General features: G+C 32.3%; 1 protein-coding gene across 1 annotated transcript in view; it reads left to right on the plus strand.

The window, feature by feature from the left end:
- LOC108910046 (homeobox protein unc-4 homolog) overlaps window positions 1-23,587 on the plus strand; it is a 102,551-nt gene extending 78,964 nt beyond the window's left edge. The window contains exons 3-4 of the mRNA XM_018714542.1: window positions 16,465-16,598; window positions 23,262-23,587. Of these exons, the coding sequence (XP_018570058.1) occupies window positions 16,465-16,598; window positions 23,262-23,587 (460 nt within the window). The remainder of the gene's footprint in view (window positions 1-16,464; window positions 16,599-23,261) is intronic.
- The last annotated feature ends 3,530 nt before the right edge of the window (window positions 23,588-27,117 follow it).

Here is a 27,117-nt window from a genome sequence, read left to right on the forward strand (position 1 = left end):
ATATTCAATGTTTCATTAAAGTGACTCTTAAATTTATCAATTTCAAAAACGCTATAATATCCATTTGTAAGAGTTAAGTTAGGTTAGATCTTTTATAATCTTGAGGGTTGCTTTCGCTGTACAGCAAGAATAAAACGCTCTCTCAACGGTAATAATAAAGTATTTTATTGAAAACTAAGTTTGTGGAAAAGATGTGTTGACGGGGCGAGTGTTCTTTGGAGAGTCCCTGTGTGTGGAGTCGGTCGTAGGTAGCTTGGTAGCCGCTGGCAGAAGTCCCTGGTCCTTGGCGCCACTTTGCCGGGGTCGTCTTCCGGGAACCCCGTGGTGCGTCCGGCGGCGTTCTTGACGTAATGCTTAAAAATGGGTCACTTGCGAACATGTGTACCCACAATCTGTTAAAATGTATTGCGTATAAAGAGCAAGCTTTTGCATTCACTAGAAAAAAAAAAAAATGAATCATTAGTGCACTCAAATAACTTAAATAATGAATTTAGAATGAACACAATGTTACGAATAAAAACCGCTTTGTTTTTCAATTTTCTAACTCTCTGCTTTGACAAATAATCAAAAACTAATACTATGCTACAAAAAAATTCAGCTTAAGACAATAATTTCATTTACACCGTTCGTTGCTGAAAATGTGCGTAAGAGACAAAAATGAAATCAACAAAAGTCTTTTTGTTTTAATTAAACTCTTAGCAAAAAAAATGAAAGTATAATAATATATGTATACAGGGATGGCCAGAGTACGGAATAAAATTCATATCTTTTGAATGAGTTATATTTTTTAAAACGCCGAAACACGTTAACTGATTTTGATTTCTTCCAATCTTTCGGTTATATAATAATTAATTTTTCTCCAACCCCTATCATCGAGCTACCCCTACTTTTTTTTTCAAATGGAAACATAATGCATGAGGGGGCTCGTTGAAAAGCTTATAGAAAACAGAATCCAGCCATACCAAATAAACAAGTTTTTTTCATTTAGAAATTGAAACAACTAGATAATTTACAAAAATAAACTCAATGTCGTAAATGCTGAAAATGTCTTCCATTCACTATTTGGCATTCTCCAAGACGATANAAAAAAAAATAAATGAATCATTAGTGCACTGAAATAACTTAAATAATGAATTTAGAAGGAACACCAATGTTACGAATAAAAACCGCTTTGTTTTTCAATTTTCTAACTCTCTGTTTTGACAAATAATAAAAAACTAATACTATGCAACAAAAAATACAGCTTCAGACAATAATTTCATTTACACCGTTGGTTGCTGCAAATGTGCGTAAGAGACAAAAATTAAATCATCAAGTTTTTGTTTTAATTAAACTTGGCAAAAAAATGAAAGTATAGTAATATATGTATATATTCACCTACTCGTAAATTGGTACATAATTGGTACTACAATATGCACCATACCACAAAAAAGTCGTTTGTAATTATTACTTTTCTTTATATTGCTTTGTTAAGAAATTACTGAAATAGCGCTTTTACATGCGTGCGCTTTGTATGATCAACGACGATATGTACCTCAATATTTTTTTGTGTTTTTAAATTGGTTTTTAATTTTAACAAGAATCAGATTTTAACAAGAAGTTCACTGAAAAATGTTTGACAACTAGGTATACAGGGTGTTACAAAATTCGCGGACACGGAATGTGGGATCATATTGAGCTAGATAAGGTGATAAAAAAGTGTTTTTATGATTTTTCAATCAGATCAATATTTTTCGAGATATAGCAGTATCAAATATCCAGAAATATAAAAAATATATTTTTATAAATTTCAATTTTCAATGATTAAATAAACAATTACGACAAACGAGTTACAACAATTGTTCAAAATTTCCACCGTCTGCTGTTAAACATATTTCAGCACATTGTGCTACTGCTCTAATGGAGTTGTGTATCACCTCTGGTGTTATTTGCTGTATTGAGTGAAATATGCGGTTCTGCAACTTATTCAAATTTGCCACTGGTGTTCTGTACACCAACGTTTTTAAGAAGCCCCAAAATAAAAAATCACATGGCGTTACGTCTGGACAACGAGGTGGCCAAGCAAATGGACCGCCTCTGCCAAGCCAACCGCACTGCTTCACCTGCACGATTATTTGAAGCTCCGAAAGCCATCACCATAATATTCACGATTTGAATAATTGTGACCTATTATTTTGCAGTTTGAATTGACAGGTACTTTTACTGTACTCTAACGATGTCAAAGTATTGATAAATGCTTTCTGAATTGTCATTAATTGTTATAGAGCTGTCTGTTTCAAACAATACAACAAATAATACCAGAGATAGTAGGTACGCAACTCCATTCGAGCTGTAGCACAATGTGCTGAAGCATGTTTAGCAGCAGGTGGGGGAAATTTTGAACAATTCGTTTGTCATAATTGTTTATCAAATGATTAAAAATTGAAAATTTTTATTATTTTTGGATATTTAAAACTGCCGTATCTCGAAATATATCGGTCTGATAAAAAAATGATACAGACATTTTTTTATGACATTATCTAGCTTAACATGATCCCATAGTCCGTGTCCGCGAATTTCGTAACACCCTGTATCATAATTTCAACTGATAGGTGTCAATGACTTTTCATTAGTTCCATCGATTTCCGAGCAAATGAATAAGAATGGGCATTGGGCATATTCACTAATATACATAATAATTAATTGAAAACCATTTTATTGATTGAATTTTGGTTGAAGCACATTGTATATCGATGAATTTAAAAACTGGCTCAAACTTTTAAACATTTCATCTTTTTTTAAGTTAATCATTTATCCGATACACCCTTATTCAAAATTATAAAAATTAAACACAACGTCCTACACTGCTGATGAAAATATGATCATTTTGTTGCTCGTGAGCCATGTACTCAGGATTTTACGTGTACTAATAGAAATTGCCTTATTTATTAAATTACGAACCTCCTAATGCCTCAAATTGCGTTGTAGGTTTACAGAGAAACATGCATTTAGAGACTTAAGCATAAAACGGGCTTACGTAGTCAGCTGCGGTTTCCGGAAACCTGGCCCTCTTTGATGCCTTGATGTCTGCTAATTAGCTGATTAATTAATTGCACAGTCACTCTAATTCGATCGCTATTTATTTATGAGCATCAGCATTAATGTAATTACTGGAGGTGTTGTGAAGCGTTTTCATGTTTCAGGACCTTAATCCCCCTGCCAAAACTATCAAAAGCTAATGAGTTGGGTGTACAGAGTGTGCCCAAGTTATGGCCAAGAATATTGAAGACAATTAAATGCAAATACCTATTAAATAAAGTTCTTTTTATGTGACAAATATATAAGATGACTGGAAAACTTGTTTATTTAGCTGAAACCATGTTAAAAGAGCTCATTTGCAATTGATTTTGGTGTAATATACAGTGTGGTCCGAATTTTATGCAGGAAACTTCGAGAGCAGATAGATCTCTTTAAAATAATATGTGTTTGCTTTATAAACATTGGTCTGGAACAGCCCCGTTTTAGAGATACAAGGTGTTGAAGTTTTCGTTATTCATATAAATACAATCCCCTTGTGCAGACATTTCTAACCATAATATTACAATTATATTTATGTTTATGCATAAAAGTAAGTGGAATTTGTAAGCACATCAACAAAATTTTTTACACTCGTTTCCACGCCACCTGTGAGGTAGAGTTCCTTACGTGTTTTAGTTTCCCCTCTAAGCCTAACCCACTATCTTTACAAATAAGAACAACTAAAATCAAAATAATAATAAATGTACATTTACCAAAGGCGAGGGGTAGTGAATTTTCACAATCTGCATATTTGGTCACGAGAAAATAGTCATGAAATTCGGACAAGATCTTTTCAACACGAATTTTCTGTGAACGTGTGGCTCGGAATAATTCGCAATAAAGTTTGTGGACCTTTCTTCTTGCCACCCCGTCTAAATTCCCAGTCATTTCTAAACTTTCTAGAAAACCATCTATTTGAATTATTAGAGGATGTTCCATTAAATATACGACAAAATAGCTGGATACAATGGATGGTGCTCCTGCGCATTCTGGGAGAATAATATAAGAATGGCTTAATGAAAATTATATGGGGCGATGGATAGGTAGAAGACCAAATGCCAATGTCAACCATAATGGTGCAGAGGGTCCAGTGTCTTGGCCAGCCAGATTGCCATATCTAAACCCCCTGGACTTCTATGTTTGGGGTTATCTGAAAAGTAAAGTTTATTCTACTCCAACAGATACAAGACCACAACTACTGCAACGAATAGAAGACGGGTGTAATGAATTAAAAGAAAACCACCACATGATATATTTCATTAATAGAAGATGGCAGAATTGTATCGATGTGGGTGGTTCGCATTTTGAACAATTATTGTAAATACGTAATGTTAATTTTGTTTTTTGTTTAGTTGCTGTTGCTTGGTAAATATATTTTTATTACTATTTTGATTTAAATTGTTCTTATTTGTAAAGAGGCCTCCAGGGAAACCTAAAAACACCTGGAACACTACCTCACAGGTGGTGTAGAAAGGAGTGTACATAATTTTGTTGATGTGCTTACAAATTGCACTTACTTTTAAGCGTAAACATAAATATTCTTGTAATATTATGGTTAGAAGTGTCTGCCACAAGGGGATTGTATTGGTACGAATAACTTTAGAACGGCGAATCTTAGAGAAAAAATTCAAGTTACATTTTTTACGTATTTTGTGCATTGGAATATAAATCAGTTACAATGACTTGTAAAAAATGCAGTCACTGGTTGAACCTTTAAAGCTCATATTTTAAGGAATGTAAGGTTTACTATCATACATTATCTGTACCAAATTTTATTGAGATCGGTTAATAGATTCCGGAGACAAATAAAAAATCAATTTTTTTGACAACTTCAACACCCTGTATCTCTAAAACGGGGCTGTTCCAAACCAATGTTTATAAGGCAAACACATATTATTTTAAAGAGCTCTATCTGTTTTCGAAGTTTCCTGCATAAAATTCAGACCACCCTGTATAATTATGCAGCCACGTAAACCAATTTTCGATTTCCTATTTCTTTAAAATTGCGGTTTCTGTACTACCTATATCATCACAAAAAAGAAAAGAATATTTTTTATTTAATTTTGTTCGTACTATGATTTTCAAATACGTGTCCTTCTATACATCCTTAGTAATAATTAAAACATAAACAATATAACTGATATTTTCCACAACGTTCAACCAAAAGTCCTAAGAAAATATATTCAAAATTAACTTAAAAGTTAAAAAAAACAATATCAGACACATTGGATAAAAAAAATTAATGCGCATGTCTCGAATAAATAAATCTCCAACTAGTACGACCGGCAGCAAACGATTTGGTGACAGTTTGTAAATCCTTCTCGAACACCAAAATAATGTCCTACAAACGAGAGTAACTTTATTAATTCAGGACCGTATAAGAATTCCAATGATATAAGAACTTCTACAAATAAACTGTGATTTTAGGTGGACAAATATAATAAACCAGTGTTTGTGACCTTTAACAAAATTTGTATTTGCACGGACAACAGTATGCATCAACTCACTATCCATATAATGGATTTAAGTTTCAGTGAGTGCAAATATATCATAATATACATTTAAGGTCAACGTGTTATAATATAATTAAAGTAACCTCTTGATTTTATTATTTAGATCTGTCACGTTTAGGTAATACAATACACAGAAAGAAATGAGCTTATTAAACTGTTTATCTAGAATAATGTGTATAGCGCATATTAAAACTTTTATAACAAATATACAACTTTTATTAAAAAAAGCAATCATCTCCATACTCATTATTCAATTAGTTTAACTGGAAGGTGCTTAATACACCTTATGCATCTATTATAGTGAATTACTTATACATTATTATGTGTTATAGACTTTGTGTTCCAATTATATAGTAGGGAAGAATTGTTGCATAAAAACCACTATCCGAATTTGTATATAACAATTGTATTAACAGAATTATTCGTTCTTATACTGAATATGTTTCCGTTTTTAACGTGTAAAACGCGACTTATAATTATTGTTAAGTGATCGTCACCTCTCGGTGCATAATCGGTTATGATCGTAAAATTTCCGACAGTCGGCTGTGCATCGACTTACGACTATTACACGTCTATAGTTTGATGCAAATAGACAGTATAAGCACATGTTTTGTGGGATACATGATCATTTCGTGTTGTGTGAAATGGAAAATTATGTAAGTATCTAACTGTTTTATGGCTTGTAATTATTTTGTTTTTCAAATGTAAATCTTGTCTAAATCTTAAAAATTATTATTTTGTATGCCCTATCAGAAACCGCTGATGTTAAGTTTTACATAAGATGGAGGAACAGAAGGTTAACGGTGACAAAGAAGAGCATGGCTATAAAGTCATCAACCAGAGCAAATTGATTTAGATGGAAAGAAGCTCAACCTTTCAGGGGATACTTCATTCTTAAGGTGGAAGAGTAATACTGCAAATTCTCTTGTAATACAAGAAAATACGTGTGCATCATTGCTAAGAAAATAAACTGGACAATTTTGGGAGCGATTTGTCATCATTTTTAATACTTAAATGTATGTTTTATGTTTACATTAGAACCTTAACATGTAATTACAGTTATCCAATAAAATTTCGGAAAACTTAATGTCATATGTTTTTAACTCATACAGAGTATACAACAGTTTAATACATTTATTATTATAAAACTTATAACCAGTACTAGATGTTCTAATAACGATATGGAACACTTTAATAACAGTTATTGCTACTACTTCGTAAAGGGTATAAAAACGTTGTATATAGTTATACAATAATTTAATAAAGAATAGTAGAAAGGTTTATAGTCACTATACAACTGTGCTAGCAGTACGCGTTTTATATCCAATATTCACCTGTTTAACTGTCACATAAAGTATACAATGGTCTTATAATGGCATATAGAATTCTAATAAAGAATAAAACGCATTTCTTTCAGTGTAGAAATGTTATTTTGTTCCGTTTTAATATCTCATTTCCAGGAATCCAGGATGCATTGAAATATGAACGTTTCGATTACTATTTATCTCCGTCTCATTCATGGTTAATTGCTGTATGGACTTAATTATATATTTCTTTAAATCAAGTTTCCGCACATATACATACATGGCAATTTCGATCACAAGACGTATGATTAGGGTTAACTTGGCCAATTTTATCCTTAATTTTTCAAAAATTGATGCATTTCATATCTTGTCAAGTACCTACATTCATTAATTTTGTTGGGTTTGGCACACTTAGGACAGACTACTGAATTTTTACAATGCTGGGCAGCATGTTCGTAACCACAACATGCCAATGGCATTATAAACTGGACAAGAGTTGTACCTTATGTATATCATGACCTACTTGAACTACAGATGATACAGTGCTACAAAAATGTGGAATAATATTTTCGACATCGGGTCCACATACAGCCTTAATTTTAACAGACGATAGAATACTCAACCATTTCCGAGAAAAAAATTATCAAAATCTCCAACTTGATATACAAAAGTTCGATTAATTGAGGAATATTGACATAACTGCGTGCATAGAATACCATAAAATACAATATTTATCATTTTTCTTCTTCTTCTTTATTCTTAATTCTAAAAAATAATTAGCGTTGTAATAAATTTAAAATTCGATAAAATTCATATCGAGCAATGTGACAATAGTACCTCGCAGTCCAACAACCAACAATACGCAATTCAGTTGATATCTGGAATTCGACTGTTACGGAGTGTTTTTTTGCGTACCACTATTTCCTTTTCGTGAGGTGTTTCTCCTTGCTTTTTTAAAATGTTTACCATACGTGATAATTTTCCAGCGAGTGAGCGAAAATTGGATTCAAAGGTGACGTGTGTGCATCGAAAATGGCGGTGGACATTTTGAGCATATGTTGTAGTTTGTTCTGTACATGTGCATTTAAAAATTACTGAATTTAGCTTTTTGGTAAGTAGCTAAATTATTTTTAATACGTATGATTATTTGAACGACCTAAATCTTTGGGTACTTTCAGGCCCGATCTGGCTCTTTCAGGGGCCGTCGGGAAAAATCGAAATCGGGGCTTATTTGGTTTTGTCTGTTATTAGGGTGCATATCGACTCTCCCAAGAAAAACTGTCGTATCTCAAATTTGGTTATACCGAGATTTGCATTTGAATAGTTGAGAAAATAATTTTCGTTATTTTTTTTATTACAAGAGCTAAATCGTTCTTCTTTAACAAAGTAATTATTGTTTAGGTCTTAATTAATTATTATTGATGATCTAAATAAAATAGTTTAGGATAGGAAAAAAATGGATTTTGAATGAGTTTTCGTCGACAAAATATTTATTGAGAAACAACTTGCTACATTAATACCTAACATACAGAAAAATTTAACATTTTCTATTTTTAGATAAAAAAAAATAATTGTTAATAATAATCAATAATAACATAAAAGGAAAATTTATTACGATTCAGAGTTATCTTCTTGGTCAATATTACTTTCTTCCTGGTGGTCAGTCTTACTAGCAGGCCGAAGGGAGTTGTAAAATCCATGATACATCGATGGTGTCTGTTGAATATTAACGATATTGCATAAGACTACATGTAATATATTCAGCAACCCAAAGAGTAATAAAGTAATAAACAACCGAAGGGACAGTTTTTGACCTGCAAGTACTAGGGCACCGAGGACCGACCGACCACCCAGTTAGTTAGTTCACTCCGAGCATTCAAACACGCCGCGTCTACTTTCGATATATACTGTATTTCTGTATTAGTCATTTATAACAATTCTTGTTTTATCAATAATTAATTGCAGTTATGTGTTCCAAATAAAACGATTCATTTCACTCAACCACTCCGACAGTATCAAATTAGACTTACACAGACCCAAAAGACCGCTTAATTTTTTACCATCAATTGGCAGCAAACCTTGATACAATCTTGGAAATTGATATTCTTCGCGTTTACGCGTGTTTTTTGTTTGTAAGTCTAGTTCTTTATGATTTTCTCCTAATGATACACAAAAAATACTTTATTGGGAGACTTTGGATGGCAGTGGTTTTCCCTGATTTTGCTGATTTTTACAGCCTCTCCAGTAATATCTTTTTTCCAGTTTTGTTTCTTTACCCTTGGTTTAAAAGTTACAAAATCTTCTTGAGACATTTCTTTTACTTTGTACTGAGGGGCAGTAACTTTGGCCATTTTTATTAGAATCCACTGATCAGGAGTGTATATAACAGAGTGACGTTTTGTTGCAACTTCGATCACAGCATGCATGCTGTCATTTTCATTCTGCATGTGGCCAATTTCAAGAAAACGGTGTGTTATTTCCAAATCCAAAATCATTGATGCAAATCCCATTTCTACAAAAGATTCAATTTTCATTTTTACGTTCTTCTTTTTTCTATTCAATTTACGGTGGCTATATCTCAGGAATTTACAAAAAGTTTTCTTATACTTTTGGCGCCTCGTTAGTCGTTTGGGGGCCTATCTTCCAAAATAAGTCGGATTTTGCCGACTTCCCGACCTGGCCAGACCGGCCTGGGTACTTTAATTACATATTTTCCAAATTCATAATTTAATTAAAAGTTAAGTTGCTGTTTTAAGAGATTCACAATTATTAAAATTCGACCTAAAATTTAAGCACAACACGTATTACAAAATCAATACACTATGATTTAATTATTTAAAAACTGGAAAACAATTGTTTTGAAATTTACTAAATGTTTCACAATAATAGTTGATTACATTTTTGTTATTCCAGGACAAGTCTGCCCGTGCACACATGGTCTGCATCCGTTATGTAGCATTAAGTTAAGCGCTGTTGTCACGTTGTGATGAAACTCCCCAATATTAATACTTGCTGTATTTTGAAAATTGTTAATCCCTGTAATATACAACTTTTTTTGTTCATTTATGATTATTCTATCTCATGCTGAACTAATGGCAATCAAACTTCTTACACCCTGTATGTATTTCTAAATTCGGAAACTCTAGTTATACTAATTATACCCTCACTCACGTTTTCTACCTTAACATCATTTATATCAGCCTGCACCGGATTGATTTTTTCGAACAAGTGAGTTTTACAAATGTTTTGCTATGAATTCTTGGGTTTAATGATTTTGGAGCTTCATTTGTTCTTCGTCGCTACATCAACATAGGAGGGAAGCTGACATATGAGGATAAGATTTTACTGAAACGGACATATGAGGATAAGATTTTTCTATAGTCTCCCTTTTTCCTCAAAGACGTGTTACATTTTCACTAATAGATTCGACATCATTCTTTATATCTTCTGAAGATTTTTTACCAATCGGCAACTTATACAACCGCCAGGCAAGTGGAAAATGTTGGAATTATTTTCAAGAAGTACATATTCCTATTCATTTATTCCAGACAAGAAAAGTGATACCATTTATTTGCATGCACACTAAACCATTTATTAATAAGCCATTCAAGTATTTAACTACAGAATAAAAAAAACGACAATTGGAAACTGTTGTCGACTGCTGCAGAAACAAACCTATACTGTTTTCACTACTTCCCAGGTACATATTAAGTTGACTGCCTGATATCTGAAACTTATGGGAAGTTTTTGAAATCATCCCATCTAAACCAACCGTTTAAGAAGATGGAGACTATCTTTCTTTTCCTTTCTATTATGCCAATGATTGTATAAAAATGTTTAGTAACAATGTATTGGGTTAGTTATGATAGCCGGAGTTGTGAAAATGATATTTACAAACAATCGATATAATTCTGCAAATATTCAAGAAAAATTGACCATTTCTTAGAAGAATTTATATGATCAAGAGTATCTTTATTGAGTTTTGTGGTTCGCTGTGACTAAGATATTGGCGCAATAAAGAAATATTTTTTAAACTTATATTATACTATAAGTAACTATTAAATTTATTAGTAAATCCTGGTTATTAAATAATATACTTATAAGACTCACCATTTAACCAGTTCTTATGATGTAAGGATTTATTTAATTCATTTATTAAAATTTTTCGTTTATTAACCCAGTCAAAGTAGCTCAAAAAATAGGGGTAAGCCTACAATAATTCGCATAAAGATGAAAATTGGTGCGAATGTTGGAAACATCATTATAAAAGAAATGTGGAAAGTCCTCATCGATCCCACAACTGCAAAAAATTTATTCAAGGTCAAAATTCGCAAATATGTTTTTTTTTTGCATTTTTCAGCCAAACAGTAGGTTTTATCATAAAAATAGGTCAGACGAAAATTATAAATCATGCAATTATCTATAAAAATTGTGCTTACACTTTTTTCCTAAGAATCACCATTTCTGAGATATGGCGATTCAAAAAGATGAAAAAGTTGTGTTCTCCATAATATGCACACGCTTCCACCTGTGAGGTAGTGTACGTGGCGCGTATTTTTTAACGTGGTTTTCCCGGTTGGCCTATTCCACGATCTCCTGTTTAATTAAATAATATTGTATTGAATAAAAAGTGGTACTACTGGAAATGATGAAAGCGGTAATTGGGGAAAACTATTCGTCTGATTGATAATTATTATCTAATGGAACTTCAAGTGTAATGTCTCCTTCTTCTTCTCACCCTTCTTCTTCTTCTTCGTGCTGGATACAAGTAAATTGTTCTAACAGCGATGCATCAGATGTCTCCTCGCTGATATCGTAAGAATCCTTTTCTGATGGCGATTCAACATTGGAGCACGACTAGCCTTGACAACTGGTACATGCTAATGAACAAAACAATCCAACTTTTTGCAGCCGCACTTAGCAGTACATCCCTTTTTGCAATTGCAAAATATTGTATTGAGGAGTTTTTCCGGTACAGGAGTCTAGATGGGTTCCACTGTATTGTCAATTAAATTCCAATCCCAGTCTTCTGGGTCCATATACAGAAAGAAGGAAGCGAATTCCGTTGGTGATTACAGCTTGTGGAGTACAGTTACTCTCTTTAAAAACTTTAGCACAATTAACTAAATCTTGTTTTTCAAACAATTTAAAAACTGTTGTTTATCCCTCTTGAAAATTGCTGATGTATCGCAGCCAGTTATTGCATGTGAAAATAGTATGTGATTTTGGCATTTTGAAAAAGCAGACAAACTTTTGGATCGCTGTTGTTTTTTTAGATAAATAGTTTTTTCGGTAAGAGTTCGAGCACTAAGTAATACCAATAAATCATCTTCACCAACAACAATAGTTGTATTTATTGAGTTGAATTGTTCTATTGCTATTTTAATTATCAAATTATGGAGAACACAACTTTCTCAACTTTTTGGAAACTTCTTAGGAAAAAAAGTTTAAGAACAATGTTTATAGATAATTGCATGATCTACAATTTTTGCCAGTTCTATTTTTATGATAAAACTTACCGTTTGGCTGAAAAATGCAAAAAACCCTTATTTGCGAACTTTGACCTTGAATAAATTTTTTGAAGATGTGGGATCGATGGGAACTTTTCACATTTCATTTATAATGGTGTTCCCAACATTCGTACCAATTCACCGGGCTATATCTGTCAGTATGACACATAGCTCTATTAAATTAAAAACTAATACAAGTATTCGTTACATATGTACCCTAATTCTGGGGTATAATTTTAAGGCACAATGTTAATTAAATTCACTTCACCCCCCGCGTAATACTACGGCAGAGAGCCCCCCCTCTCTGCGTCACACAATGGGTCGCTTAAAAAACACTCAAAGAATAAAAAATGCGTAAATTCATCCCGAAATTAAACACCCCAAAACCGCTATTAACAAAAAAAATCGCATAAGAATACAAAGAGCCACCCTCAGCGTTAATCGCCCTACTTGAGGGTCTTGGGGGGTGAGAATCAATGTAGCATATGCAAGAGCGTATACGCCCTTTGCCCTATAGGCAAACAAAACGTTAAGTCAATGGAGACCGGAAGTGCGCACATGCGCGCGCGGAAGTCAATGTGGACCGGAAGTAGTGGCACTTCTTCTTCAGCTTCCGCCAGCTATCTAGATGACCTTCTATCTGGCAGAGACAATGCGATAAAGGACATTATTTGGATGATGTAATGCGTTTAATCTCTAAGGGTGGTTTCGGGGGTTGTTATATGTGTAATTACTGGGGATGAATATAGTAATAATGCTTTGGAACTAAACACTGGTGACAAGCATAATTTTCTCGTTAATTCTTATATAGATTTGTAAATTTTTGTTGTTTTTTAATATAATTATAAAAAAATATAATATACCTAACTCCTAAAAAATTGCAACTTGGCAAAAATTTATGTATTAAAAAAAAGTTTTGGTGATTGTTGCTGCAGCTTACGAGCCGCGTTCACCGAGGAAAAAGTTGGGTTAAACTAAACTGATTTAGATGAAGTTACCTTTGGACAATTTTGCTTACCAAAAAGTTACGTGCCATCAAAATTTTTTTTTATTATTAATGTTCCTTCGGAAGTGTAGCAAAAATTTTATTATTGTACGGAAGTGGAGGGAACTTTTAATAAAATAAAATTCTTTCATTCATTGATAATTTACACTTACACTTTAAGTGATGATTTTATTGTCATATCCAAACCGAAATTTAAAAAGTATGTCGTCGTGAGCAGAATTGAAAAATACTTAAAATGAGGTGTCACTCAACATAGGATGCCATTTAAAGTTTAAGGGCATTTTACACCCTACCTAAGGGGTAGCTTCCAAAACACCAAAACTTACGCCATCACGTGCTCCCCTTGAAAAGAAAATTGAAGTGTTTTTTTTGTTTTTGTTTTAATTCCGATATTTCTCAGGTGGGGAACTTTCATATTGACCTGAAGATGTAGTTATTATCTACGAAACCGGTAATCATATAATAAAGGTTGTGAGAATTAAGGACTTTTCACAGCATTTTTAAAATATTTTATTTTCTTTAAATATTTCTAGGTATGTACGTAAAACAAGTTCCGTTGCGTAATTAATTTATTTGATGTAAAGATTGAAATTTAATACAAACTGAAATTATATTGAACCTACAAAATCAGAGCTTACTAGCACTTTGTTCAGTATTGTAATATGGGTGGCAAGATAATGTATTCATTTAAAAAATATTTCTTTGTACCCAAATCGCTTCTTTAATCAAAATTCTACAAAAGGCCCAAAAACTTCCAAATAAAAAATAGTTATCAATATTGCTCAAATGAGGAAAAAGTTGTGAACGGATATTATCACCATACATCAATTTTGTAGGAAAAAACACTGTATAACACCAAAATGTGTAGATGGAAAGCAAAACTCTTCACTCCAAAAATAATCAAAATCGAATAATACGTTTTTGAGTTATTTACAAAATTCAAAAAATTTTCACGAACTTTGAGGCCATCTAGCTATCAAACGAAGCTATTTCGGATATAGTTAAATTAGTCTAAATCTGTCTATTTTGGCTCCACGAATCTGTGGTCTTCCGTTGTACACGTTATTTTAGGACACCCTGTATAGGGAATTATAAACTTGATATTTTCATTTTCGTTATGTGAGACGAAAATAGTATTTTCTTCTTATATACATTATCTCATATATTTTTTCACGTAGGATCCAATGGACTTCTTAATTTTTGAATAACTTATAGATCAGAATAATATTTTTTAAAATTGTGACCATAGTTGGTCATGACCTAAAGGTGTTCTGGAACTTCCAAAAATATACATATAGTTTGTCGTACCTATTTTAAAATATAGAAAAAGAGACGAAGTAGACGTTGACTAAAAACAAATGAATGATTCCATAGATTTTGGTGCCATCATTGGGTTTAATTTGCTATGAAGCCTATAAAATATTTATTTAAAAAATAATAATAAAAATAAACTCGTCTAGTTGATAAAGCAAAACTTATTAAAAAATAGATATCTTGTTTTTTATAAAGCCTCTCTAGAGGAAATAAAACATATTTATTTCATTAAAAATGCGTTAAAATATAAAAATGTTACATATATGTCAAAATTGTCAAATATAATGGTTGTGTATTCAATGTTTTCTGTAATTAATGTAACTACATGAATTTGTTTTTTAGTCAAAGCTAACTCTGTCCCCGTTTTTAGAATTTAGAAAAAAAATGGGATAGCTTCTTTTATTTATTTTTGAGAGAATATTTTTACAATATGCGGTTCAACCTTTTTTTTATCACTATAACAGTGAACTCAAACTCCCATTTAAAAAATACTGATTTGTAAGTCAAAAACCGTGAGTTATTAAAAAAATTAAATATGGTACTGGGTTCTAAATGAAAAAATCTATATGAGATACAATATTAACTTTTTAAAAAATTGTAGTCGACCATTGTGGTCATCGAAATTATAACAATTTTTAATTTTTAGCTATAACATCAAAAATGTATTTTGATCTGAAGGTTTCTGTCACGCGAAAACATCCAAACATGACATAGAAAGTCAAATGGACTGTACAAAAACTATTTGTAAAATATATAATTTTATAAAAAATATATATTATATTTTATATAAATGAGATGAATAATAAATTCTCTTTGAAATAAAGATTTTTAATTCACTTTAGGGAAACAAAAAGGGTAGCTACATCTTCTAAATATATTAATCTAAAAGGAATATATGGTTCTGCCAAACAAATGCATGAGATATATGGGGGTCTATGCAGGATTTTTAAAATTTAATCCAGAGCAGCTTATGCAGAAGGGAAACTATATTTGGCCTTTACAAAACGGATCTATAAAACATATAAATTCTATATTCTTTGTGAGAAGTGCCATATTACATCTCTTGAAAGCGAGCAAAGATCTGACAAGACGAGAATTTAAATATTCATCAAGCAGACATAAAGATCGTAATATCATAAAACGAATTTTCCATTCGCTGAAACAAAAAGAAACTGGCTAAAGTCCCATTTGCATTTCACAGAGATACGCGAAATGACACTGATATTTTCATTACGCTAATTTCCTTCTAAGCAAATTAATTTGCAAAGGAAAATTGTCTTTACTCCACCTATTATTACAATCTCCTTCTATTTCTTTGATGCTATTCTTCAGAAAAGACTTTATATTTGTAAATTGCAGCCATCCCGACTTAAAAATATGAAAAATAATAACTACCAGGACAATTTAAGGGCCAAGGGTTATTGGATTTTATAAATGTGTGCAATCCCTATATCATGGCTAACATTTTGTTCAGTATCCAAATAAGTCACATTGTTGCATAAGTGTGAAAAAGTGATAGCGTGAAAATCTAGACAAATATATATTAAGAAAGTAATACAATGCAAAGCAAAGCTTTTACTCATTGCAAATATAAATAAATAACACAATTTTCTATACCGACAAAACTACAAAAAATATTAATATAATCAAAAATACAGTAATTATTCTTGATAGGAGTACATTTCCAAATCAACGATCTATTATTATTAGAATTTATACTCAGATGAATTAGAAAATATAACTATTTTTGTTTGTTTTAGCTCTACTGGCGGATTCAGGCCACTCATGGAAGGGAGTTCAGGTGCAAGGAACACCCCTCCTCTATTTTTCTCGCCACATTTAGCATCGCATATTTCTTCACAGTTTTCACCACCATTATTTCCTACACTTAAAGGTAAGCAAAAGAAAAATATGACATCCAGAATTTTAATTTTGACTGTAATTATTGCTACATTCTTGTTACAAAATTGAAGGAACCTTTTTTAATGCAATTCAAATAAACCATGTCTGTTTGCAAATACCGCTTATCGCGATACGTATAGGGTGGCGGTTACAATGGCTGCGCATTAAACGGCGGTAGTAAACAATTTGGACAGATTTTACTTTACTTTAACTTTAACAATGAAATATGTAATTGCTCTACGAATACTTAATAAATTATTTGTATGAAGTTTATGCAAAATAAAATCGACCCAAATTATTTAATATTGCAGTGTAATCGCTCACATGCGACAGGTATTTGTTTAATCTGACATTTCGCATGTAGAATGATTTTGGAATTGTAAAGCCTGAACATGTTGCATATGGAATTCCATGTCAACTGTCCCAACGCTCGCAGTCGACCATCTCCAATCTTCATGAAATTTTGCACAGAAATAGCCTTTAGTCCTAAACTAAACTGGGTAAAATATTAGACTCTAATATGCTTTTGTCTACAAGTTATAGGCTTTGGTGTACAGGGCCATCTTGCAATGATCACGCGCGTATTCCAAAATCCCTCAACTTTGATTGCTTGTTTTTTCAGTTTGGCTCAACAAATAAGGATACAATTTAGCTGAGTAGGACATCTTTTTGTGCCAAATCCAGTCGCGCAAATAAAAAAGCAATTGTAGTCAAACCTAAATTGCAAATTGGTGCCAAATTTGAGCAAAAAAAAATCAATTTCTGAAATAATGACCATACCTTAAGCACAAATAACTTAAGATGCTGCAATTTAAATCAGGCAACAATTTTCCCAAGAGTGGGAAATATGCTTAATTTCAAAAATTCAGGAGTTATGCTTTTGAAAGCAGAGGATGACAAAAATGGCAAAAAAATATGCAAATTTGACCCTATTTCCAGCAGCAAAAATCGGAATGTGGTTCATCTTTAATTTTTTTCTTTTTTGTTTCATTTGAAAGACCATTGTTTCTTTCTTCTACCAAATTTATTGTTTTTCATTTTGTGCCCGGTTATTGTGAAAGGGTGTCTACTTTGTCTAGATTTATTTCGAGCTTGCAATGCAATAAAGTAATAATGTTTTACACCCTAGGAAAGACTTATTGTGCTTAGTCACTGGTGTGATTCTGATGCTTCTATCCTGTCCATCATGAAGTGATGCTATTATTATCCATCAATTCCCATAATTTGGCAAACTTGTGAACTGTGGTACAAATTAAGTAAACTGAGATTTCACCGTGGTTTCATGTGTGGTGAAGTGAGGTGTTTATGTAAGTAAAATATTCATCCCGATTATTGGACACAAGTGAGATATTAAACTGATGCAGCAAATTTGCTTGTTCTCTATTGATAAAATGAGTTTTTTATTTAGGCGGATTATTAAAATTATTGCTTATGGACGATTCTAATTTGCAGTCAAATAGGAAATGCATTAATGACAAAGATGAGCATATAGAAGTAGGTGGCATAATGAGCGATTTTTACCACATTGGACACTCAGGGAAGTCAGAATGTCAAACGTCATCTTCTTATTACAGAGGCGAAAATATTCTCAAGCCAGTCTCTGATTTGTTCTCAGGCACTGTTGAGCAGGCGGACTGAGTTTTTATTTGATGAAGCTCTCTCACCATGAAGCTTTATTTCTAACGAAATATGAATTTCTTCAGAAGCAGTGTGCCAACCCTTAGATCAGCCACAATGGGCCAACGCAAGGACAAAAATAAAGACTCGAAATTTCCAAGTGAAATGTAGCATCACTTCATGAAGGACAGGTAAATACTAGAAGCATCGGGATCACACGAGTGAATAAGCACAATAAGTCTTTCCTAGGGTGTCAATTATTATTACTACTTCATTGCATTGCAAGCTCGATATAAATCTAGGCAGAGTACACATCCTTTCACAATTATGCATTGCGTGTGAGAAGTTATTTGTGCTTAAAGTATGGTCATTATTTCAGAAACTGATGTTTTTTGCTCAACTTTGGCACCAATTTGCAATTTAGATTTGACTACAATTGCTTTTTTATTTGCACGACTGGATTTGGCAGAAAAAGTTGTCCTAGTCAACTAAGAGTAAGATCCTTCTTCGTTGAGCCAAACTGAAAAAACAAACAATCAAAATTGAAGGATTTTGGAGCACGCGCGTGATCATTGCAAGATGGCCCCTGAACAAAAGCATATTAGAGTATAATATTTTATCCAGTTTAGATTAGAACCAAGGGTTATTTCTGTGCAAAATTGATGAAGATTGGGGATGGGCGATTGGGAGCATTGGGATAGTTGACATGGAATGACCCTATGGTTAAAATCGATTTCGCTTAAGTTTTCCAGACTTTGACGATAAATACTCAACTGGCGTGTAATTTATTTGGTATTGTGGTAGGCTCATCAACAATTTCTAAATTTGTTTCTCTGTCTGACGTGGTGCCACTGCAGCGTTTTGCTCGCACTTACCGTAGGTAAAAGCAATGCCATTTTTGTCATACTGGCACTAACTTCTAGTTTGGTAGATATCTACGTTCAAACACAGCTTGTCTAAACAGTAGGGCTGTCAGAACTGAGCCGCGGGACATAGGCGTACGCATTATTTATTAAAAAGCAACAAATTAAATTGTCTACAATACACCACCATAAACATCAACAGATAGAAATTAATTCCTCAGCATGCGCATAATAACAAAGGCAACAGTATACTAACGTGACTTGAACGTGGAAGGCATTCTGAGGCAGCGGGTCACGCATGTCTTGGTTGATCCGCTTGACACGCCATTGAATTGCGGTTCTCTCTGACAGCCCTACCAATCATTCATAAAACCACAATAAATTTAGTTTTCCAATACCTTAAGACGTTTCATAAAACTTCAACTTCTAACTGTTGGGCCCACAAATCCCAGTAAAAGTAAACTTCATTTACTGCGACACCTTGTATGATAAAACTAATTTACTTTGGAATAGTTTAACACAACTTTGTGCAAATAAAACATCTAGCAACATATACAAGCGACACAAAATAATTATCTACATATTTTTCCCTGATCCTCTCTTTGCAAATTTCTTTTTGGATGGCTACTTAAAACAGCTTCGCGAAACAATATTAGTTGAGTACTACAACCTAATGGAATCTTAAAGAAATTAGGGTGGATATTACGGGGATGTGATTAAATTTAAAGTTGAAAGTGTGTTCTCAATAAATTTGAGAGTTCTCAGGTGTAAAGTGGTGGCAAATTGGCAAAATGCGGGGTTTATAAGTGGATAGAAACCTCGCGCGGCATAAACATAACGAGATAACGTAATTCATTGCTGGATTTGAGGATAAATCATGGTTACGACGTGATAGAACAGACATCAAACCCGACGCTGGATCGACGGAAGATGTATTGCTTATAAATTTCGGTACGTGACAACTTAATCGATCTTCGGCGTATCGAAAATAAGAGATTAAAAAATTCATTCAAATTGGTTTCATACATCTTCCATTTTGATAGCAGCTAATATGAGCGAAAAGTTTCAAAATTGTTTTACAGAAAATGTATAATACCTAGGTATACGTTTCTTAAGTATTGCATATAAATTGTATGGTCTAGAATAATTCTAGGACCGACGCTGAAATTTTAAAATCATTATAAGAACTTTTTCTACAATAAGGACAATATTTTGACATTTAATGTTCAAAATGTGCTATTTTTTTCACATCACGTATTACATTGTACTATGTATGGCAATAAATTGGCATCCAAGTATATGTCACTTATACTAAAATACGGTTTTAGAGAAAAAACATTGCACCTATACAGGGTGTCCCATTCTAATTCATCACATCACATCAAAGATGCATAGTTGACCTCGGGTCAGATTGACCTCTAGGGGCTCTCTCAAGGTCAAATCAGCTTTTCCACTGAAATATTTACATTTTATGGCATAGGTTGAATAATTTTTGTGTCAATTCCGTACAAACTACCGTGGTCATGATTTATGAATTGTGACACTGAGTTCTATCCAAAGATGCACACAAAAAAATTTCTTGTATTTATGTATTTAAATACTTTAAATTTCTACCCAGAAATATAATTTCTTTCTTTAAAAATAGGCAGTATTTAAAATAAATATTTGATACTTACGGTTAAACGAATTATATTCTTAATTTTATGATCTACATAGATTGTATAGAAACATGTTTTGTATTGTATATTAATATATCGTTTGTTTAATACTAAATTGAATAGTTTTGGTCACATGATTGTATATATATTTCTCAGTAATAAAAAATATTTTGTTTCAAACTCACAACAATACCTAGTACAACAGCTAGGATCGTTTGTAAGTTTAACCAACAAATTTGTTTGCAGTCTATAAGAGAAAGAGAGAGTAAGAGATATTGCAGTCCGAGATAATAAATTTCAAAACTATAAAAGATTTTAATCAAATTATAGATATATATTTACAAATAATATATGTAAATTCTAGAAAAATTATAATTGCAGCAAATATTTCACATAGTTTGACGAAAGTATATACATATATTTGAATATAATAAAATAACATTTACGGCAAATAATTCCATTTAAAACTATCTGCTCATTTGATCCGAATGTGTACTTTTTTTTCAGTGTGGGAAAAGCGGAAAATGTCACGTTAAAAAATGTATATTTGGTCTTCCTTCAGATGGACCCCTAGGAGACCTTCAAATGTCAGATTAGGTTTTCAACTTAAATGTTTACATTTTATAGCGAAGATTTGATGCTTTATCGATAGCCGCTAATATTGACGGTTTAAGCACAAATAATAGACTCTTAATTTAACATTCTAATGGCTCCTACTCTCAACCTCTAGATCTAGATCACGATCAAAATTGGATTGAATGCCTCATTAACCGTGGGAGCCATCTGGGCCTCGGCGTAAAAAAAGAATATTTATGTTAAAAAACTAAAATCCTTTTTGAAGGACCTCAAGGGGTCCATCTGATGCAGGGTCAACTAAGTATACATTTTTGACGTTAGTCTAACCCGAGATCCAATATACATCTTTGAACGTGAATTCCTCGATCTTTCCATTTCTGGATAAAACAAATGGGGTTTCCATTTGAAATCCTGAAGTTGACCCCCAAATGACCCCTAAGTTTGCACTCTGAGTCAAAAAGAAGGTCATTATCGCACAGCCCCCTTAAAACCTTACAACATTTGTTCTGGAAGTTGGAGGTCATTCTGCAAAGTTATTGATTAAAATAAGACACCCTGTATAACTCATGCAAAAAGGCATTTTTGGTACTTTACGTATTGTCAAATCTTTATTATTTGTACTAGTTGCATAAAAAATGGTTGTCTACAATCACTATAACATTAAATTTAGCATCACGTTTTCGTACTTTCTAGCCATAGTGTGAAAAAGATTTATTATACATATTGCTATATACATAGCAACCAACTTAATAGGTAAATACTTATACGGGGTCGGAAAGTCCCCATGGTTCATCGGCCGTTACGTGAGAGCGATAAAGTAAGTCATAGAAATCCGTGCGATAGAGAAAGATGGCTATAATGAAGACGTCTAATAGTCACCGTCCATTTCGCCCTTCCACAAATAAGATCCACTTCTTATTTGTAGAAGTCTCTATCGTACGGATTTCTATGACTTTCTTTATCGCTCTCACGTAACGGCCGATGAACCATGGGGACTTTCCGACCCTGTATGTATGTACCTAAATTATAAATATTTAACAGTATGTTGTACTACAAGTGCAGAAAATAGGTAATTTCCGTTAATTACGGTAAAGCAGTTCTAACGAGTCAGATATTAGCATTTCTACACATTATATTATTTCTACCGTTACAGTTTTTGCCTACAGATAGTGATACTTCCTGCATTACGTATTTTAATTTTTTTAATTACCAGTTATTTTCTCTTATCTCGGGGGGATATTTTCCACATTATCATCACTATTATTTTTTTGTCCTGTAGCTTTTAATGTATTTTCAATATTAGAATTACTGTTAATTTTTAATTAAAATTGCAATTTTCACATTAATTAACTAAAAAATTTCAAATACGTCTCGATTTTCTTCGTTCCAAAAATGTTTTCTTAGTTTTCGAAAAATTGATAAATTTACAGAATTATTAAAATTTTATTTGGAGTAATCGTTGTATGTTTTGCTTTCGAAGTACTTTTAGTAGATATAGATAATTTGATATTTCGGTAAAAATAAAATAAAAGACGAAATGTAAAATTTTAGCGATAACTTCAAAACAAAAAAAGATTTCTCACATTCTTCTTCAACATGTTAATCGTCAAATTAACTTATTTGTTGATTTAATACAGAATTCTTTTTGAAATCTGACACAAATTTTATACAGTATATTGTGGAAATGAATGCAAAAAATATAGATGATGACAGACGGAAAGGCGATTTTCACATCAAATTTTAACCACGTCCATTCCGAAAAATAATGTATTGGTATTGCATTGAAATTGTCAGTCTCCAAAATATAGGACAACAAACTGCACCTACTGATAAATAAACAAGAATACAGCCTTCGCTATCCGAGTATATGTACCATGTAAATATGTATATTCCCTGCAAAAAAATTACAGTAAACCATCCTGAACGCCAAAATTTTTTCAGGTTTCCCTGGACTGTGTTCCTGCTGCCCAATCAAACCCATGTCAAGTCTGGGCTCTTCCTTGCTGCCATCTAGCGAAGCATCTCAGATCTCCCCCGGCAACGATCAGAGATCGTCGAGTGTGGCGGAACTAAGAAGGAAAGCTCAGGAACATTCCGCTGCTCTCCTGCAGAGCTTACAGCACGTTGCGAACTTTCAGCAAGCCGCCAGTCTAGCAGGAGGGCTGAATTTTCCCCTGCTGCCGCCTTTGACGCTGCAAGCTCTGCAAAGGAAACATGAGGGGGCAGAAACGAACATAACGTCTTCGAAGGAGTCAAATGGAGCGTAAATATTTTCAGTTGTATACTGAATACATTTCTGGTCCGAAAATTCCATATTTTAACACAATTTTTAAAAATGTTTTTGTGTGTAACGGGTTTATCGAGCATAAGCAGTCGTTATGGAGCCTTTAAGTTGTAACGAATGGGACGGGATTTAAGCTAAATCATCATCATTCTACAGAGCTTTCATAAATGATTACAAGTCACGTGAATAGTAATTTTGTTCGGAACAGAAATTGTATTTCCTTCGCGTTGGCAATTAAATTATTAACACAAGATTAAGATTACGTTAAAACACAATATTCTGTTTCACCGGCTGTGATTGGTGCAATTTTTCAGGAGGTTCTATTCAACCAATCATTGTAAACAAATAATCAATATTGGTGACAAGATTTAGGGATATTTCGTACTACCCGTGCAATGTTGGTTGCCTAAGCTCGGCGGTGACGTGGCTTGTAAATATTTATGAAGGCTCCGCAGCAACTGTATGTTTATTAATGTCAAGATACTGTCAAATTTATTTATACAGTATCAAAATACTGTCAAAATTTTGAGATGCTGTCACAGTATGTTGTGTCAATTTGAAAAATGTCCGCAGTGATCAGTATTTAGAAGAGAAGACAGAGTGATTTTTGCATAAAAAATGGTTATTCTTGAAGGTGCTTTTAAATACTCATAGTAAAACAGAAAATGACATTTTAAGCAAAAATTTTCTTGTGGATGTGGGCTCCAAACCATTTTTTAAACGAATTTGAATATCACAAAAAATTTGCTGCCAGTCACCATTTTTTAAAATTATTCCAAGGTAGCTTATCAAATCGAAATAAAACTAGTTGATTTATGACAATAACCTTATAGAGGAATAGCACAAGAAAAAGATACATTTCGAAAATCAAAAATGGCGAGGTTAGCTATAAATTTTGCTAATTAAAACTTTGTTAATTAAAATAAAAAATTGTTGAAGAACAGTGGCGCCAAAATACATTCATTATGAAATATGAGTTTTATCAAAATTTGAAAACAAGTAAAATTTTTGATTTTCAAAATTTATACCTTCAAGGATATACTTAATAATTTAGTAGCAGTTTGGCGGAAACTATAATTTATCATAAACGAACAACGACTTGTATCATAAAAAAAAGTTTGTTTAGAAATATACAGGGTGTTTCATAATGATGTGCAAATATTTTAAGGTGTTTAGAAAGTAATTTTAGGGGGGGTACTTTCAATATCTTTGATTTGAACCCCCCTGAGAAAATATTCAAATTTCAAAATGGCCAAAAAATTTTATTTTTTTTTCACGAAAACGGTTAAACTTAGAAATTTGCATTTTGGTACACGTTAACAACTAGTTGAATGGTATTTTTTGGCAGTCTTTTTTTCTGGTTTATATCTTTGAATGAAAGAAATTAGCACCCCTTGGTTTTATTTCTGTCACAACATTCTACGTTAGCCAATTCCAGCAAGAAAAATAGCTTTTATTACTACATTTCATTTACAAACTATTTTTACTCTTTTCATTTTTTCGTATACTTAATGGTTTACGAGCAAAAAAATAAATTATTTTTCATTGTCAATTAGATACACATAGGTAATTAGTAAAACAGTTACCAAATACGATTGTCGTTTTTGACGTGCTTCTTGCAAAAATTCTTTTTTATCAGTAGGAAAAGCTAAGCAAATATGAATTAAAAATTTAATAAAAAAAAATTAAAGCTGATTATTTCGGCCATTTTGGGATTTGAATATTTTCTCATGGTGGACTCAAATCGAAAAAATGTATTGGAAGTACCCCCCAAAAATTACTTTCTAAACAAAAAATATTTGCACATCATTATGAAACAGCCTGTACATTTAATCGAAAACGCAACAAACAACTTTTTTAGGTTACAGAATCCTTAATTATTTTGTGGACTTCCAACGATTTGTATGAGTAAAAAACTGTTCCTCCGAAAGTTATTGAAACTCTTTGCTTACAATTAAATTTCTTATCTTCCTCCTATTTGCACCATTTATAGAAGCACCTTGTATACTTACATGGCACCCCTAACATAGACAACGTAAATAACGTAGTTCACCTTAAAACGTCAATTTCCAATATTCATTCTCTACATTGCATACCTATACGATTATCTTCCCTCATCAGGGAATTTCATCAAAGATCGAAATTTCCTTAGACTTAAATTGATGACGTGAACAGAAATGTGACGCATTGTGAAATAAGTAGGTACTATACTATTGTCTACTTCATACTGATATAGTGCATATTATTTAAAATGAATCAAAAGAACTTCTTCAATCTAGGTTGACTTTAGGAAAATATGTAGTGACAAGGGGATTAAATTAAAGATTTAAAGCTATTGGAGTACGCCAAAACTGACAATCACTTCTTGCTCTACCGTAATTCTTTTTGTTCACATAATGCGTATTAAAGAGTCAAGTATATCCACCTGACTGTTTTAATGAAAAATATGTACTTCGTTAAATGTTGCTAAAATCTTAAATACTGGTATTGGCATTTATAAGCCATTTGTTTTAAATAATATAAAACTCATTTACTTACGTTAGTTTAGTTTCTCTAAAGATAACCCATTTTTATAAAGAAAAAGTATCATCACATAAAACTACTATGTCTTGAAACATTATGAGTGCTTTGTGGAAATTACCGTTTCTCAAAATTATAATGGTACTTTTAACGGATGAAATTATAAGAAACAACTAGTCTGTGGACTATATGCCCCCTTACACCCACAATAGCTAGTAAAAAGAGTATTTCGTCAGCAGAATCACCATATACAAAACCAATTTCGATTTATTAGCTTTCTTGAGTACGGCGAACTATTTAGCTATTTGGATGTCTATTTACCGACATGTTTAGAGTATGGGTGATATTTAAGATATGACATCCTTGCAGGTTATCTGTAATAAGTTTTATATCATTTTGTCCAAATAATATTAAAAGTTTAAAATATTATATTAAATATTTATTAATGTTAATTTTTGAAGTATTTTTATTATGTTCAGTATTTTTTTATTCCATGAAGAAAATTTACAATTACTTTTTTTTTTAATTGAAACCGACGTGCAATGTTGCAATTAGTTGCAATCAACACCAAAGCTTAACATGCTGTAAAGTGATTTTAAATAATCTGTACATTTATTGTATATACGAATATTAAAAGCATTAATTAATATATAGATACATATAGTAGTACATTAACTGACATATAATTAGAACAGTAGCTTAAATAGATTAATTTTAAACCATTTACCCTATGATTGTATTTTAATTCAAATCTTCTTCAGCAGAAACGAGTAGTTGAAACTATTAGAATAAGCATTGTAACTTAATAAGGTTTAAGAAAATATTGTAATTTCTGTAAATATCAGGTGTAGTTTTTACTTAATATTTTAGTGAGTATGTAGAATAATAGTTACCATTTTGTGATGTGATTTAGTATTATTATTCTTACTGAGGATGTATTTTAAACAGTTATGTAAAAATGTAAAAATCTAGTGTGTCGAATAAAATAATAAA

Source organism: Anoplophora glabripennis, unplaced genomic scaffold (genome assembly GCF_000390285.2).
Source record: "Anoplophora glabripennis isolate ALB-LARVAE unplaced genomic scaffold, Agla_2.0 scaffold469, whole genome shotgun sequence".
NCBI classification, from domain to species: domain Eukaryota; kingdom Metazoa; phylum Arthropoda; class Insecta; order Coleoptera; family Cerambycidae; genus Anoplophora; species Anoplophora glabripennis.